This window comes from Ailuropoda melanoleuca, chromosome 11, assembly GCF_002007445.2.
Source record: "Ailuropoda melanoleuca isolate Jingjing chromosome 11, ASM200744v2, whole genome shotgun sequence".
NCBI lineage: Eukaryota > Metazoa > Chordata > Mammalia > Carnivora > Ursidae > Ailuropoda > Ailuropoda melanoleuca.
In genome coordinates this window covers 41,490,458-41,508,679 of record NC_048228.1, presented here as the reverse complement: position 1 = coordinate 41,508,679, position 18,222 = coordinate 41,490,458, and the positions used below count along the sequence as shown (strand labels likewise).

The 18,222-nt window shown below is 35.6% G+C and overlaps 1 protein-coding gene across 13 annotated transcripts in view; it reads left to right on the top strand.

The window, feature by feature from the left end:
* The window catches only part of PTPN13 (protein tyrosine phosphatase non-receptor type 13), a 193,061-nt gene that overhangs the window by 58,616 nt on the left and 116,223 nt on the right, over positions 1–18,222 (top strand). For 12 of the 13 annotated variants that reach the window (XM_019806210.2, XM_019806223.2, XM_019806208.2 and 9 more), the window contains one exon: positions 15,162–15,340. The exons of the other annotated variant lie outside the window; for it this stretch is intronic. In XM_019806210.2, the coding sequence (XP_019661769.2) occupies positions 15,162–15,340 (179 nt within the window). The remainder of the gene's footprint in view (positions 1–15,161; positions 15,341–18,222) is intronic. 13 annotated transcript variants of the gene reach the window in all.

The following is an 18,222-nucleotide window of genomic DNA, read 5'->3' as shown; positions in this document are numbered from 1 at the left end:
TCTCCCCCTGCTTGTGCTCTCTGCCTCTCTCTCTGCCAAATAAATAAATAAAATCTGAAACCTCCCTTTAAAAAAAAAAATTAAAATAAAACTATAGACCAATATAAGTCATGAACATAGAGGCAAAAAAAAAATTTTTTTTTGAGAGAGAGAGAGCAGGGGTAGGAGCAGAAGGAAAGGGAGAGAGAGAATCTTAAGCAGGCCCTACACTCAGCACAGAGCCCAAGATGTTCAGTCTTAAGACCCTGAGATCATGACCTGAGCCAAAATTGAGTTGGCTGCTTGACTGACTGAGCCACCCTGGCACCCTTCTTTTTAACACATTATTAAGAGAATGACAGAAGAAGCCACAAACTGGGAGAAGATGTTTGTAAATGATGTAAGTGATAAAAAAGGCTTATATCCAGAATATGTAAAGAATTCTCAAAACGCAATAGTAAGGAGGAAACAAGCCCCCAAAATGGGCAAAAGATTTGAATAGCTAGTTTTTCAAATAAGATATACAGATTTCTGATTTCAAATAACTTGAAATTATTAGACGTCAGGGAAATACAAAAATCTCAATATCATTAGTCATCAGAAAGATGTAAGATTAAAACCACATATTTCTTCAGCTCTATTAGAATATATATACTGGGGCGCCTGGGTGGCACAGCGGTTAAAGCGTCTGCCTTCGGCTCAGGGCGTGATCCCGGCGTTGTGGGATCAAGCCCCACATCAGGCACTTCTGCAATGAGCCTGCTTCTTCCTCTCCCCCTCCCCCTGCTTGTGTTCCCTCTCTCGCTGGCTGTCTCTATCTCTGTCAAATAAATAAATAAAATTAAAAAAAAAAAGAATATATATACTGTTAGTGGAGATATAAAATGATCCAGTTTCACATTTTGGAAACTGTTTTAGCAGTTTCCTGAGAGGTTGATTATACACTTATCATCATACTTAACCGAAAGAAATTAAAACCTATGTCCATAAAAAGCCTTGTATGTAAATGTTCATCTTAGCTTTATTTGCAGTAGGCAAAACCTGGAAACAAACCAGATGTCCATCAACAGGTGACTGGATAAACAAATTGTAGAATGTCCATATAAAGAAACAATACACAACAATGAAAGGGGTAAACTATTGATACATGCAGCAATGTGGATTGATTTCAAAACAATTATGCTGAGTGAAGGAAGTCAGACCAAAAAAAAAAAAATACTGTATGATTCTAATCTAAAACTCTAAAATATATAAACTGAACTATAGTAATAAAGCAGATTAGTGGTTCCTTGGGGATGAGAGGTTCAAGAAGGGATAGAATGCAGGGATTACAAAGTGTATGAGAAAACTTGGTGGGTGATAGATATGTTTATTATCTTGATTGTGATAATAGTTTCACAAGTGTATTCATAGGTCAGAACATCAAATTGTACTCTTTCAGTATAGGCAGTTATTATGTGTCATATTATGCTTTAATAAAGCTCCTTTTAAAATATATCAAATGTTTTCTAAAAATTATAAATTTATAACTTAGCTTTTTTTCTTAATTTGAAACTCTGGGTTTTTCAAAAATATTTTATTTATTTGAGAGAGAGCGAGAGCACAAGCAGGGAGAGGGGCAGAAGAAGAGGGCAGAGGGAGAAGCAGGTTCCCCACTGAGCCGGGAGCCTGATGTGGGGCCCTGATCCCAGGACCCCAAATACACAACCCAAGCCAAAGGCAGATGCTCAACTGACTGAGCCACCCAGGTGCCCCAAACTCTGTGTTTCTTAAAGAAAATCTTTACCAATCAAATGCTGACCCTGACTGTCTTGGTTTATTTTTCTCTTTATTGGTCAAATAGCAGAAGTAGATTCCCCACCTTTAAAAATTAATATCAAATTCTTATAATAGAATCATCTAATAAGTATATTTAAATTAGTATATAAAGTTTAGTATATTAAAGTGATTAGAAATATAAGGGGGAGAAGTTCAAGACATTGAAAATTTTAAAAACAGAAAGTGTTATGGGTTGTATTTTGTTCTCTCAGGAGTCCTATGTTGAAATCCTAACTCCTGATACCTCACAGTATGACTGTATTTGGAGGTAGGGTCTTTAATAAGTTAATTAGGTTAAAATGAGGTTATTTGTGTGGGCTCTAATCCAATATGACTGATTTTTAATGATAAGAATTAGGACAGACACACACAGAGCAAAGACTATGTGAGGACACAAGGAGAAGATGGGCACTGACAAGCCAAAGAGAGCGGCCTTAACAGAAACCAGGCCTACGGCACCATGCTCTTGAATTTCTAGATTCCAGAATTGTGAGAAAATTTTGTTGTTGAAGTTACTCTCGCTCTGATATTTGTAGTGGTAACCTTACCAAATTAACACAGGCAGAATTAAAAAAAAAAAATTAGAACATCTAGAAATTAAAGATATAACCTCACAGGAACTCTTTAATAAGAGTTTACATAGATTCTCTTTTCTTCTTAAAAGAGTAAATTAGTAAACTGTACAGTAGAACTGAGGAGTTCACTTGGATATTAAAAATACAAGGGAGTTAAGGTTCATGGAAGATTGAATGAGAAGGTCCAACATACCTGTTATGAGTTCCAAAAAAAAAAAAAAAAACTAGAGAGAATGAGAAAGAGAACAACAAATGAAAATATATAGTAGAGAATTTTTCAGAATTGATTAAATGCATACATCTTCATATTCTAGAAGTTTAGTCCCAGTCAAAAGAAATAAAAATGCATCCATACCTAGATTCATGGGCTTGGACATACAGAGCATAATAGATAAAGAGAAGATTTTTAAAGCCATCAAAAAAGGAAAGATGGATTAGTTACAATGAAAAAACAGTTAGGCTAATTGCGGACTTCATAACAGCAACAGTAGAATCAGAATTGGTAAAATATCTTAAAACTGCTGTGAGAATATGTTGTAATTATTTTTAAAATAATAAAAGAAGAAAAATTATCAAAGAATAACCTAGAACAACACTGTCTAATGGAAATATAATATGTGTCATAGATATATTTAAAATTATCTAGGAGCCACACTTAAAAAGGTTAAAAAAGAAATAGATGAAGTTAATTTTAATATATTTCATTTAATTCAATATATTAAAATATTCTAATATGTTGTCAATATAAAAAAGTATTAATAAGATGTACACTTTCTTATACTAATTTAAAATCTATTTTATATTCATAGCCCATCTCAATTCACTCTAAATTTCATAAAAAATATTTAGGTTTTATAAAATGTATTGATGAAAAAGTATATTTATATACTCAAGTTGTTCCAAGCATACTTTAAAAACTTTCCTAATACCTGATTAAGTATTCATTTTTAAATTTATTTGTCTTTTTATACGACCAGCATGGAGTCCAGAGTAGGGCTTGAACTCATGACCCTGAGATCAAGACCTGAGCTGAGATCAAGAGTCACAACCAACTGAGCCACCCAAGTGCCCTTCATTTTAAAATTTAAAATTATATGTGAAATTCAGTTTCTCAGTTATGTTAGTCACATTTCCGGTTCTTAAAAGCTGTATGTGGCTAATGGCTACTGTACCAGAATGTGCAGATAGAATTTAATGTCCTCTTAAACTGTCAAAACCGTTTTCATGAAAAAGTGAAAATTCACCATCAATAAAACATCATTGAAGAAACTACTAAAGGATGTGTTTCCTTAAGAAGAAAATTTAACCAGAAGGAAAAAGTCAAAAAAGGAATGATAAGCAGAATAATTAGTTAACTTGATGGTAACTCTAAATAAGCATTGGCTTTATTAAAACATCAATAATAATGATGTCAAATTTAAAGTTATAGATAATAGCATTGAGACTAGGGTAAATGATAGAAGTTAAAACAGTTTAAGGGTTTGACTTATGGGAATGGTAGCTTTATTGACTTTAGAGCTTGCGTAGTCAAATATCCTTAAAATTTGTAAGGATAGTCAGAAAACAAAAAGAGAGAAATGTAAAACTTCCAATCTGGTAGAACCAAAGGAGAATAAATAACTGAACTCATCCATGAGAAGAGAGACAAAGCACTGAACTTCAAACTGATTTCTTGGTTTGTTTGTTTCATAAGCCTTCATAGGAAATATAGAAAGTTTTTATGGATTAAAAGCTTTGGAGTTAATCTTTGTATAGTCTAGGCAGCTTTTAAAAGACCAAATCCTAACTAGTCTGTCTATATTACATTCCTAATTATCTACAATCATAATTTTCTTGATTAACAGGGTGTATCACTTCTTTGACAAGCTACATCTTGCCCTGTCTTTATAAAGCCACAATGAACAGGTCCTTCAAGTTAAATGTGTTTGAACCAGACAACATTACCCCATTTTTCTCCCTGGAAACAAACTATAAAACATGAAATTAATATCTAGCATTCTTCAAATGAATAATGTCAGTTGCTTAACAAGTGTATGAAGCACTTGTAGTAAACCACACCTCCCCCATAAATACACAGTCAATACAGTGTTTTGATTTGCAATTTTTTTGGCTTGAGATGTGACAAACAGACCATTTTATAAATTTAAAGAGTTATACTTTTTTTTTTTTTTGACAGAGAGAAAGAGAGAGCATGTAATAGAGCACAAACAGAGGGAGTGGCAAAGGGAGAGGGAGACATGGGGCTCAGTCCCAGGACCTTGGGATCATGACCTGAGTTGAAGGCAGACACTTAAATGACTGAGCCACCAAGGTGCCCCAAGAGTCATACATTTAAACAGGAAAGTTGCTACAGGTCATGCTTTCTAGCCTCATCCTGGGCTGATAAAAAGAATTTTACTCACAATATGTATTGTTTGAATTTCATAGTTAAGGATTTTTTAAAAAATATTGAGGTATAATGAATATAGAACAGAGTGTTATTCTTTTTTTTTTTAATAACTGGATGTTTGTACCTCTTAATTCCCTATCCCCTTCACCTCCTTAATAAAGAACATTATTGTTAATCGTACAGCCTGATGGATTTTATTAAAGTACACACCCATATAACTACCACCCAAATCAAGATATAGAACCTTTCCAGCACCTGGGAAGTCTCTCCCATGCTCGGGCCTTTCAATTCTCCTCCTTCTCCTCCTCCTCCTTCTTCTCTTCTTCTTTGATTATAGTTGAGACATAATGTTACATAGTTTCAGGTGTACAACATAGTGTTTCAAATTCTGTATGTGTTATGTTCTGCTCAGCACAAGTGTAGCTACCATACAATACTCTTACAGTATTATTAATTTTTTTTGAGAGAGTGAAAGAGAGTACCTGAGTGGTAAGGGAGGGGCAGAAGGTGAGGGAGAGAGAGAGACTCTCAAGCCAGCTTCACACCCAGCATGGAGCCCAATGTGGGGCTCGATCTCACAACCCTAAGATCATGACCTGAGCCAAAATCAAGAGTTCCACATTTAATCAACTGAGCCACACCGGTACCCTTACCATATTATTAACTATATTACCTATACTGTACCTTTTATTCCCATGACTTACTCATTCCATAACTTGAAGCCTATATCTCCCACTTCCCTTCACACATTTTTCCTACCCTCCACCCCTTCCACTCTGGCAGCCATTGTTTTGTTCTCTGTATTTATAGATCTGATTCTGCTTTTTGGTTATTTATTCACTTGTTTTTTAGATTCCACATATGAGTAAAATCATATGGTATCTTTCTTTCTGTTTCTGACTTACTTAGCATAATATCCGGTAGGTCCACGTCATCACAGATGGCAAGATCGCATTCTTTTTTGTGGCTGTATAATATTCCTCTCTCTCTGTGTGTGTGTGTGTGTGTGTGTGTGTACGTGTGTACACACCACATCTTCCTTATCCATTTGTCTATCAATGGACACTTAGGTTACTTCCATATGTTGGTTGTTGAAAATAATGCTGCAGTAAACATACAGCTGCATATATCTTTTTTGAATTAGTATTTTTGTTTTCTTTGGCTAAATACCCAGTAGTGGAATTCCTGTATCATATAGTATTTCTATTTTTAATTTTTTGAGGAACTTTCATACTGTTTTTCACAGTGGCTGCACCAATTTACATTGCTACCAATAATGCAGTTTTCCCTTTTCTCCACATCCTTACCAACGCTTGTTATTTCTTATCTTTTTGATTTTAGCCATTCTGACAGGTGTAAGATGATATCTTGTAGTTTTGATTTGCATTTTCTTGATGATCAATGATGCTGAATATCTTTTCATGTGTCTGTTGGCCATTTGTATGTCTTTGGTAAAATGTCTTTTCAGGTCCTCTCTCCATTTCTTATTTTTATTTTTATTTTTTTTAAAGATTTTATTTATTTGTCAGAGAGAAAGAGCACAAGCAGGGGGAGTGATAGGCAGAGGGAGAAGCAGGCTCCTTGGTGAGCAAGGAGCCTGATGCAGGGACTCTATCCCAGGACCCTAGGATCATGTCCTGAGCTGAAGGCAGACACTTAACCGACTGAGCCACCCAGGCGTCCCATCTCTGTCCATTCTTTCTTTCTTTCTTTTTTTTTTTTTTTTTAAAGATTTTATTATTTATTCGACAGAGATAGAGACAGCCAGCGAGAGAGGGAACAGAAGCAGGGGGAGTGGGAGAGGAAGAAGCAGGCTCATAGCAGAGGAGCCTGACGTGGGGCTCGATCCCATAACGCCGGGATCACGCCCTGAGCCGAAGGCAGACGCTCAACCGCTGTGCCACCCAGGCGCCCCCATTCTTTCTTTTTTTTTAAAGATTTTTTTTTTTTTATTTGACAGAGATAGAGACAGGCAGCGAGAGAGGGAACACAAGCAGGGGGAGTGGGAGAGGAAGAAGCAGGCTCCCAGCAGAGGAGCCTTGATGTGGGGCTCGATCCCAGAACACCGGGATCACGCCCCGAGCCGAAGGCAGACGCTTAACCGCTGTGCCACCCAGGCGCCCCTGTCTCTGTCCATTCTTAAATCAGATTGTTAGGTTTTTTGTTGTTGAGTTGTGTAACTTGTTTTATTTTGGATATTAACCTGTTATTGGTTATATCATTTGCAAATATCTTCTCCTATTCAGAAGATGGTCTTTTAATTTTTCCTTCACTGTGCAAAAGTTTTTATTTTTTATGGGTTTTTTTTTTTAAAGATTTTATTTATTTGAGAGAGAGTCAGAGAGAGAGAGCAAGAGAGGGGAGAGGGTCTGTGGGAAAAGCAGACTCCCTGCTGGGGAGTTGATGCGGGACTTGATCCCAGGACTCCAGGATCATGACCTGAGCTGAAGGCAGACGTTTAACTGACTGAGCCACCCAGGCACCGCAAAAGCTTTTTATTTTGTTGCAGTCCCAGCAGTTTATTTTTGTTTTTTGTTTCCTTTGCCTGAGGAGACATCCCTAGAGAAACGTTGCTACAGCTTATGTCAAAGAAATTATTCCCTGTGTTCTCTTCTAGGATTTTTATGGTTTGAGGTCTCACACCTAGATCTTTAATCCGTTTTGAGTTTATTTTTGTGCGTGGTGTGAGAAGGTGGTCCACTTTCATTCTTCTGCACTTAGCTGTCTAGTTTTCCCAGCACCATTTGTTGAAGACACTGTCTTTCCCCCATTGTTTTATTCTTGCCTCCTTTGTTGTTTTTTAAGTGGCCGTATACATGTGGGTTTCTTTTCCTGTTTAATTCTTGACTACTAAGAGTAATCATTATTATGACCTGTTACATAGATAAAATTTTGCCTAATTTTAAACATCATATAAATAGAATCATGCAATGGAAACTCTTTTGTGTCTGACTTCTTTTACTCAACATTCTGTGATTTATCCATATTATGTAACTAAGCTTTTAAAGAAAGCACTTTATGATTACTTCTCTATTTCTTTTTTCAAATACAAAAATTAATACAGGGCCTTATGCCTTGTATCATTTCATAACCAGTTAAGATATTTACCTTTTTGGGTGATGTGTTTCAGTCATGTTTAACATTGTTACAGGAAATATATCGTAAAATTTCTTTTTGGACAGTGGAATGGTTTACCATTCCAACAAGCGGCCTTCTCCCATTTCTCTTTGAGAAGGAAAAGTTCTTGAAAATGTAAATAGGGAGGGGTATCTGAAAAGCACCGGAGAATACCATTAATAATCACAAAAGTATTTTTCATAAATAGCTTCAGATTGTGGTTCTGTGGAATCATGTCATCATAATTAAAGCCAGTTTCTCCCTGGCAAACTATTTCCTTTTTCTAGAAGCTGAAAATATAAACTAGTCTTCATTGACCTTTTCATCCAGTTCTCAAAAAATGAAATAAATGCCAGACACCCTTAATATTTTTGGTTTTTCAGTCACTGTATAAATTCCAGGTCCTTGAAAGTAAAGAGAAGTAGCTGAGTTCATTCTTGAAAATTGTAATCTTTTTTCCTCCAGTTTTATTCAGTTAGCAGGAGTGGAAGAAGATGTTTTCTAGGAACTTGAAACCTGCTGTTTTATAAATGGCCTTTAACTTAAAATTTAGTTCTGTTGCTGATTTACCACGGTTATAGTTTAATTTGACAAAGTATAATGCAGCCACTGTGTGATCTATAGAGGCCATCCGGAAGTTGCCGGGTGGCAGTAGAAATGCCAGTGCTTTAAGAAGCTTGGTGCTTGGTTCCAAAATATAATCAAGTTTTGAAATAGGCTGTACCACTCAAGGTGAACATTTTCACAACTACCTGCATGGGATGGTCAAGTAAGATATGATTGGCGTATTTTAAGAAAGAAACCACTTTCAAGAAAATTTGTCTTTTAGAAGCCTGCAGCGTGGAAGATTACACATATAGGAAATAGTTCTGCTCTTGACGTTTGGACCCTCCAAACGTCAGTATCTTTTCTAGGTACAAGTTGTATGCTTAATGACACATGCATATATTAGACACGGTAGGAGACCAGAGGTGCTTGCTGCAAAGCTTGAAGAGATACATCATAGATATTCCCTGCCTTTATAGAAAGGGTCAAAGAAGAAACAAAATGCGTAGGAAGTTCATTTGTAGTTTACTTTACTTTGGGGACAAGAAAGAAAAAAACAAATGAAGATAATTTTGTTCGGTGAGTAAGGCAATTTATTTCTAAATGCACAGTGGGATCTTCAGTTTGGCCCCATTGATTCAGCTTCTTCCTTATAAATAGAGAAGGACTATTTAGGTCTCACTTCTAGTCTTAAGTTGTTTCTGACAGTCATTCTGCCTTTCTAATACAAAATGACTTGATTATAATTTGATAAAAGAGTTACTTGTAACACTTTCTGGTTTGCCGTATCTCTTGAAAAATACAGCTTTATAAATCTTTATAAACTGAGAAAAAATTTTAAGCATTAGGGGAGAATATAAAGTCCTACATGATGTTCTTACTATCCGTTAATTGACATAGAAATGCAGCAAGTACAAGGTCAAGAAGCAACTTAATTGAGCTTTGATACCATTTTATTGATCCTCTTAAGGGTAATAGTTCTTATGTGTGTGTCAGCTCAACTGGTACTGGTGTCTGAATCCTCAGGATTCAGCTTTTAGAAAATACTGTGTAGAATCCTGTGCCCTGTCTCCAGAATTCACACCAAAATCCTGTGACTTAGGAGACCAGGAGACAAGAGGCTTGTGTGCTTCTTAATTACCCAACCCTCTAAGGCAGATACTTTGTAAATTTAAAGTTTGTTTCAGTATTCCAATTAACAAAGCTGACACTTCCTTTGACTGGTATTTGGAAAAAATAACTGAAAGTAATAAAGATTGTAGAATAAAATAAAGATTGGAGTAATCTCTCAGTGAATAAAGTTCCTGGTGTTGAAAGAAAACTTTGTTTTTCTTCATAATGAAGCTCCAAAATAACCTTTTTTTGTGACCGGCAAAATGTAAATTGACAAATTCTTGTCGTAGCAGAGCAGAGCAGAAAGATTAGAGAACCTGTAGTATAGAGTTGAAATTGTAAACAAATACATTTTTTTCGAGTATTGTAATTATGTTATTGTAATGGCATTGTACTTGATCTTTAAGAAATTCATAATTAATATCCTTAAAGCACTTACATTCTAGAAGAAATGTGTAAAAACAGAGTTACAAAAGCATTTTGTTCAGAATTTTGACGTATAAATTTTGGGTGTGCGTTTTTATTGCTGAGTGCAAAGATGGTTTATGGAAAAAGTGAACACCAAAGGAAAATGAAAGAGGAGGAACTCAATATATGAAAAGAATGAAGTAGGCAGTTTCCTGAGAATATGATAGGAATGAAAGAAGACATGAAAGGAACTGCTGCTGTTTCTTTCATGCTGTTTGGATCAGGTGGCCAGGAAAGTTTGCTGAAGTAGAGAGCAAATTCTTAGGGACCTGCATCCTTCTGTATTCATATTGTCTCACCATATAAGCCCTGTTGCTTTTAATAATCATAACCAATTTAGTTTTACTAGTATAGATTGCCTATATACCACTTTTGTTAACTCAGATCTCATTGGTGTTTTGTTAACAAGAGGCACGGTTTGGAATTACCTCAAGAATCTTGCAAGTACATAACAAAACAAAACTACTAAAAGCCTAACTGATCAGATGCCATACCAAGATTCCAGTGATTGTGGTTTGAATAAGTGGCTTACATGTGTTTAGTGTTTAAAAGCAAAAAAGAAAAAGAACATGTGTACTTGTGTGAGTAACTGTCATCATGAAGAAATAAAAATGCCTTTCTCTCCTATTGTAGTGAGGAAAAGCTCATAAACTACATCAATTTGGAGAGCATATCTGCATAATTTCATTTTATCAGCAGACTATAACTTCTATTTCAAATAAAAATTTCTAAAACTATATGCTGATACCATAGTTTATATGTGTACTTTACAAATAAACATCATCTGATAATTCATGTCATACCTAAAGATAATCAGTAGGTACAGTAAAATACCAATTTCACATGAGTAGTTAGTAAGTACAAACTGGATTGTTTTTTCTAAATTTGGTATCGATGCTAACTAGGAATACCATATAATAAATAGAACACTTATAGAAGGTATATTCCCCCAAGGAATTAAAGGAAAAAAATAATATTTTAGGATACTTCGTACCTTAAGTCATTTGTATTTCTAACATGGCTTCTAGGTAAGAGATGCCAAAAAATTCCGAAAAATCTAATTTGATCTATTCTTCTGAAATTTATAATACCTGTTATATATGGTATGCTCCTTAATCTTCCATTGGGTGGTGGGGGAAGCTACGTAGGTGATTGAGGATGAACTTAAATAGTGTTTTCTTAGATGTACTGTCTGCATATGGTATCTTCAGAGAAAAGACTTATTAAATAGTAATACCTACTACTTTTGTATTGTGCCAGGAACAGTTCCAAGGGCTTTTTCCATGAATCGTCACAACGTTACCTATTCAAAGGAGGAAGTTGAGGCAAAGAGAGGCTAGGTAACTTATTTAAGATCACAGTGTAAGCTATAAAAGTCAAACCTAGGATATTAACCCAGAGATTCTGGCTTCAGTCTGAACTCCTAACCATTATACTATACTTCTCTCTCTCTCTTTTTTTAATTTTCAAAGATTTATTTATTAGAGAGAGAGAATCCACAGGGTGAGAATTTCAAGCAGACTCCCTGCTGAGCATGGAGCCCGACTTGGAGCTCAATCCCTGGCCCTGAGATAATAACCTGAGCCAAAATCAAGAGTCGGACACTTAACCAACTAAGGCACCCAGGCGCTCCATGTACTTCGTCTCTTAATTAAATAAGACTACATACTAAATTAATGAGGTCAGATAGTAAAACGAATGAAATGAAGCTGACAGTTGTCTAATATCTTTCCAAATCTTCCCGTAGAGTTTAGAGATTTGGATGATCAGCAAGGTCAGGGAACTACTAAACTGGAATATAAATTCTAGGATCAAAGGCTTGTTGGAGTTTATTAAGTGCTATTGAACAATTGGCTATATCAAGATACCTGATTCATATTAGAGAAACTGAAGTTTTAAAAAAGTAGTAGCAATTTATGAGGAATCAATAAATTTTTAATTGGGAATCGATCTGTAGCATAGACTATAAATTCCAGTGAATCTAAAATAATTTATCAGAAAGTTTTACTAATCAAGAAACTGTTCAAACATTCTGAAGCAATTATTTCTTTCTGCCTTGTTATACGAGATGATATATTTAGTGCTGTATATATTTGTATATACAAAGGAACTGAATTTTTTTTTTTAAAGGAACTGAATTTTTTAGAGAATTGTGTATTATAGAGTGACTTCATCGGATTTCTTGGAGTTTGGAACAGTGGCCTCTGCATAGATTTTTGACAAGCACTCTAATAGAACATATGGAATAGGAGGACTAAAATTTCTGTATATGTACTTAAATAGGCAAAGGGATTTTTCAGGCCAAAATTATGTCGTTGTTTTAAGTCTTTAGATGATTTCCTGATACTTTTGTTTAGTTCTCTTATCATGTTTGTTACCAGTTATGATCATTTCCCTAATTTTTATGCCATAATTGGAAGGCCAAAAATAAAATGAAGGAGATAATAGGAAGTAAACTCCTTCAGGGTGGGGGGAAGTGTGGTGGGCGCCTGGGTGGCTCAGTTGATTAAGCATCCGACTCTTGATCTTCGCTCAGGTCATGATCTCAGGGTTGTGAGATCCAGCCTGGTGTCAGGAATCTGCTTGAGACTGTCTCTCTCCCTTTCTCTGTACCTCCCCCTCTACCCCTCCCCTCACTCATACACACTCACGGGTGTGCTCTCTCTCTCTCTCTCAAATAAATAAGTTAAATCTTTTTAAAAATAAATTTTACTAAAAGTGTGGATATGGGACTCAGTTTAAGGGAACATCGGAAAGAAGCTCTGAGTAAGATATTTCTTTGCATATCAGATTTTTGCTTATTTCTAACTTTGCCTCTAGCCACTTGAAATTCTGTTTAAGCAACTTTTTCTGTGGAATGTTGGTAAAAGTCTATAAATAGAATCATTTGACTACTGGAATCAGTTCACATCTGATTTACTGTTTCATAATAATAGCATTCTTGAGGATAATCATCACACAAGTAAAACATTATAGGACATCAAATTACAAGCTTCTGGAATTCCGTTTTTAAATATTCTTTTGTTAGCATTCTGTGAAGGATTTGAATGCATTTGCTTTAAATTCTTTCCTTGTGGTTAGACAAGGACAGTGAATTACACTGATTTGAGCTACTACTCTAAATTTCCTCATTCGTAGGTTTGCATAACCCTTCGTAATTATTGAAAAATATATTTTGTGGTGTGACTGTTCTCTAAAGAATCTAATACTTAAATGTCGTATGTGTGTGTTTTGGGTATTTGACAGCAGTGTAATTGGTTGCTGCAGCTGCTTTAGCTTTATTACCAGACATTTAAAAATCACATTTGAAAACAATGAAAATACTTGTCATTTCTTTGTGTGTGTGTTTTCTGACAAGTGAAAATATGACCACCTTCGTAATTTTGTTTCTTACTGCTCTCTACAATTTCTCTGCCCAAAGTACTTGCTGTTCCTTGTACAAACTTAATAATTTCCTGACCACATGTCTTTGCTTTGGCTGTTTCTTTTCTTTGGAATCCCCCCCTTAACCATGGTCAAATCTTACTCATATTAAAGGGCCACATATAAAAAAAGAAATTAATTCTTTCTCCATTGTAGTTGAAGTAATTATGCTGTCCTCTAAACTCCCTTTTGTGTTCTTTTTTCTCTCTTAGATACCTTATGCTTTCTATCTTGTATTTATTTATGAATACATTTTATCTCCCCAGTGGTACTGTAGGCTCTCTGGGCAAATGACTTGTCACATTGGGAAGGTTATGTTTAAATCTGAAAAACGTTTATAATAATGGTATACTTTAGATATTCAGTAAAAGCAAACAAACACAAACTTTATTTAGTTGTACTTTATATAGTTGTCCTTTTAATCTTTAAAAAAGGAATGAATTTTAATAGTTTTTATTAGCGTAAGTCAAATTATTATCAGAATCTTTTTTTTTTAAGATTTTTTTTTTAATTTATTCAACAGAGATAGAGACAGCCAGCGAGAGAGGGAACACAAGCAGGGGGAGTGGGAGAGGAAGAAGCAGGCTCATAGTGGAGGAGCCTGATGTGGGGCTCGATCCCATAACACCGGGATCACGCCCTGAGCCGAAGGCAGACGCTTAACCGCTGTGCCACCCAGGCGCCCCATTATCAGAATCTTGACCATAAGTAGAGGTTAAAAAGTCAGAAAGGATGAATGATTCCATTAATAAAAGTTGTTTTCAGGAACACATAGGAGCTGTAGTATGTTTAACAAATTGTACCATAGACTTTTGTCAGTTTCTTATGATTTGACTTAGAGAGATATCAGTACAACCTATGCAGGTTAAATAATAATGCATTGGCAGTCACAGGCCTTTTGTGACTCTCCTAGAGCAGTTTCTTGAGTCCATAATCCAGTTCACATAGCAGTTACCTTAAGATGTATGTTAATTTCTTTTTGCAATGGGAGGACAAAATAAATTCCCTCTAATAAGTCTATTTTGTTGAGCCTAATGTATACCTTTACTTTTGTGAGCTGGCCAGCTGAAATCTGAGGAATGGTTTTTTGTTTGGTTGGTGTTTTGTTTTGTTTTGTTTAGATACTCTTAAACATGTGCTGTTAGGCACCCATACAGGCAAACATTAAAAATGTTACACACCTCAGTGATCACATTTGGTAGTACAGAAGCTGCCTGAAATTCTAGTGAAATGATGAACAAATAAAAACGACAAAAATCCAAATTCAGACAAATATATGTATTGATGCAAAACAAGAGACTTTCTGTTATAGTTGAAACCTTACTAATTCCATGAATTATCAAAAGAATTATTTTCTACGTTTCAGAACACTATAGTCTAAATCAAAGTGTAAGAACCACTTGATCCTTATGCATATCTATATCACTGTGGTAAAGTTTTTGAACCAAATTTAATTCTTATGACTGACAATGAGAATTTTCTATCTCTGCTCTCCAAGGTTTACCATCTCAGTTTTAAACGGTTAAGCCAAATCAAGGTAATGTTGTTAATATTGCTAGCAATAGTAGATACGTGAAACCCATTTTCTCTGTAACATGTTGCTTTGGTGTATGTAACTACATGCTAACATAAATGTGAATAAGTTGGGATAGTCATTTAAATGATCCATACTTCGATTATAATTTTAAGCAGTTTTTTTTTTAATCTTTTTATTCTGGGTGGTTACAAACCAGTAAGCATAGCTGATCCTGCTGCCCTTGGTTTCATCATTTCTCCATGGTCTCTGCTGTTGCTGCCATCTGGTAGTGTGTCATTTACAGATGAAAATATTTCCAATCAGGATCTTCGTGCATTCACCGCACCAGAGGTTCTTCAAAATCAGTCACTCACTTCTCTTTCAGATGTTGAAAAGGTAACTCTTCAGTGTTTTTTGCTTGTTTTTGTTTTTTATTTTAGTGCAGGTAGGAAGAGTAAAAGGCACTGGGCTACCCTACCTCAACCCTCTGAAAAAAAAGCCATTGAAGTTTAAATGGTCATGTGTTCAAGAAGTTCATATTTATTTTGTGTAAGAATACAAAGTAGTTTTAGAAAAATTTATGGATCTAAGAAAAAATATTTTTTAAATGTGAGCCATTATTAATTCATGTTTAAAAATACGTATTAAATGTCTGCTGTGTATAAAGCGCTGTCCTTGTGAGAAAGATGCAAAAGTAACTAGAAAATTGATCCTGATCAGAATACCTGGGTGGCTCAGTCAGTTAAGCATCTGACCCTTGATCTCAGCTCAGGTCTCGATGTCTAGGTTGTGAGCTCAGGCCACGCACTGGGCTCTGTGCTGGATGTAGAGCCTACTTTAAAAAAAAAAAAAATTGATCCTGATCAACGTGTATAAAGCAATCTGTAATATATGGATTGAAATAAATGGTATATACAGGGATAGAGTATATTAGGATGCTGAAAGAGGAGCAATTAGTTTTTAGCTTAGAATGATAATTACAGAAAAGATAGCATTTGTATTGGGCTATGAAGAATGAGTAGAATTTAGAAAAGTAAAAATAGGTAGAAATGAGCATTCCACTCAAGGTTATTAGTATATTCAATGATAAGAGGTAAGAAATTGTCCACTGTGATAGGAAAATGTTTAGTTAGACCAGCTAGGCTAGAGCATTAGCTACTGGAAAGGCTATGGGTAAGGAGTAGACTTTGAATGCCAGACCTTGAGACTTTCTTCTGAGGCATATTTTTAGGAGAGTGATATGATGTGATTTGTGGTTTTAGAGGGTATGTTTGTATGGGAATTGTATTATGTAGGAATCTATACAATATACAGAATCTATACTGCACACACATGTAAGAGAATATATAGAATTGTATAGAAATCTAACTGAGGAGTTTTAATAATCTGGGAGAAAGAATTGAAAATCAATGCCTTGGGAATATAAAGGCATGGATGAAGGGGATACAATGGAAGTGAAGCTGACAAAGTTTGACAATTCATTTGATGGAACAATTAAGGAAAATTTATGATAGAAATATCCAGCCTAAGGATGGCAATACCATTGACATCAGATCTAATTTCATTGTCAAGGCTATGGGGAAGGAAAAAAAAAATATACAGGCATATATATGTATATGCATCCAGCTGTGATAATTTAGATATGGAACTTTGTAGAATTCAGAATTGAGTATGAATATCTTTTCCCATACATTATTCCATATAAGTGTATAAATTAACCTAATAATTTCCTAGTAGTAAAATTATTAAATGAAAAAGTATGTGCATTTTATTTTAAAGATTTACTCATTTATTCAAGAGAGAGCAAGGGCTAGAGAGAGCAGGAGCCCAGCAAGGGGCAAAGGGACAGAATCTTCAAGGCGACTCCCTACTGAGGGGTGGAGCCCATCACAGGGCTTGGTCCCAGAGCGGAGATCATGACCTGAGCTAAGACCAAGAGTCGGGAGCTTAACCGACTGAGCCACCCAGGCGCCCCAGTATGTGCATTTTAAATTTTAATATACATTGCCTAATTGCCATGTAAAGGAGTTGCACTAGTTCATCCTTCTATCTTTCTGTCATTGACAATGAAATGTTTGACTTTTCAGGGAGGGTGAGGGAGAGAAAGGGTAAGATAGAAAGAGAAAGTGTGTGTTTGTGTGTGTGCACATGGCCTGTTGAGTAAGCTAGAAGAAGACGTCTTGATTTGAGCTATTAATTGTGTTCCTGAAAAAAGACTGACTAGAATTGGTAGAGAATCCAGGTTTATCTACCTTTTATATTCCATAAACTGCTTAAGAATTTTGGGAGGTACAAGCAAAGGAACCAGTGAAGGGAGATGATACTTACGAGGTAGAGGTAATATTTAAGGCATTAGCAAAAGAAATTTTTATCACATGATACCAAGTATTTGAAAGGGACTTTGTATTTTATAGAGTGTATACAGTGTTGGTCATTGTTATATGTCATGAAGGTATTCGAATGTATTGGTGGTGTCTTATAAGCTGCATAGCATATATATAGCTATTTATTGTCACTATTTAAATAGCATGCATTCATTCTGTACACTCTATGTGCTCATTTAATAATAAACTTTTTTTAAAGATTTATTTATTCATATGAGAGGTAGAGCACACAAGCAGGGGAAGGGGCAGTGAGAGAGGGAGGGAATCCCAAGCAGACTTACCCATGAGCACAGAGCCTGACAGGGATCTCCATCCAGCCGAAATCAAGAGCGGGACACCTACCTGACTGAGCTATGCAGTCCTCCCTAATAATAAACTTTTAAAAGATAGAGGGTAATTGGAACATTAGAAATAGACATGGCATGTATATAAATTATTTAACCCTTGAGATGGCTAAATCTTTTTTTTTCAAGAATTCATTTATTTATTTGAGAGAGAGAGAGTGTGCGTGCACAAGTTGGTGGAGGGGCAAAGGGAGACAGAGAAGCCAACTCCCCGCTGAACAGGGAGCCCAATGTGGGCCTCCATCCAAGAACCCTGACATCATGACCTGAGCTGAACACAGACACTTAACCAACTGAGCCACCCATGGGCCCGAAGATCTCTAAATCTTCATTGAGCTTCAGGATATCTACAAGCCAATGAAATAGCAGACTCCGTTTTGCATGTCTCAGCAGCACTTCTGAGGAAAAGTGTCCATAACATTATCAGTCTCTCAGGTGGATCTAGTGACCTCCGAAAAACTAAGAAACACTGCAATAAAGCCATGCCTGCCTTAGTTTTAAAAATTTCTACTGAACTACAGTAGGGTTTTTTCTAATTTTGAAAAGTTTT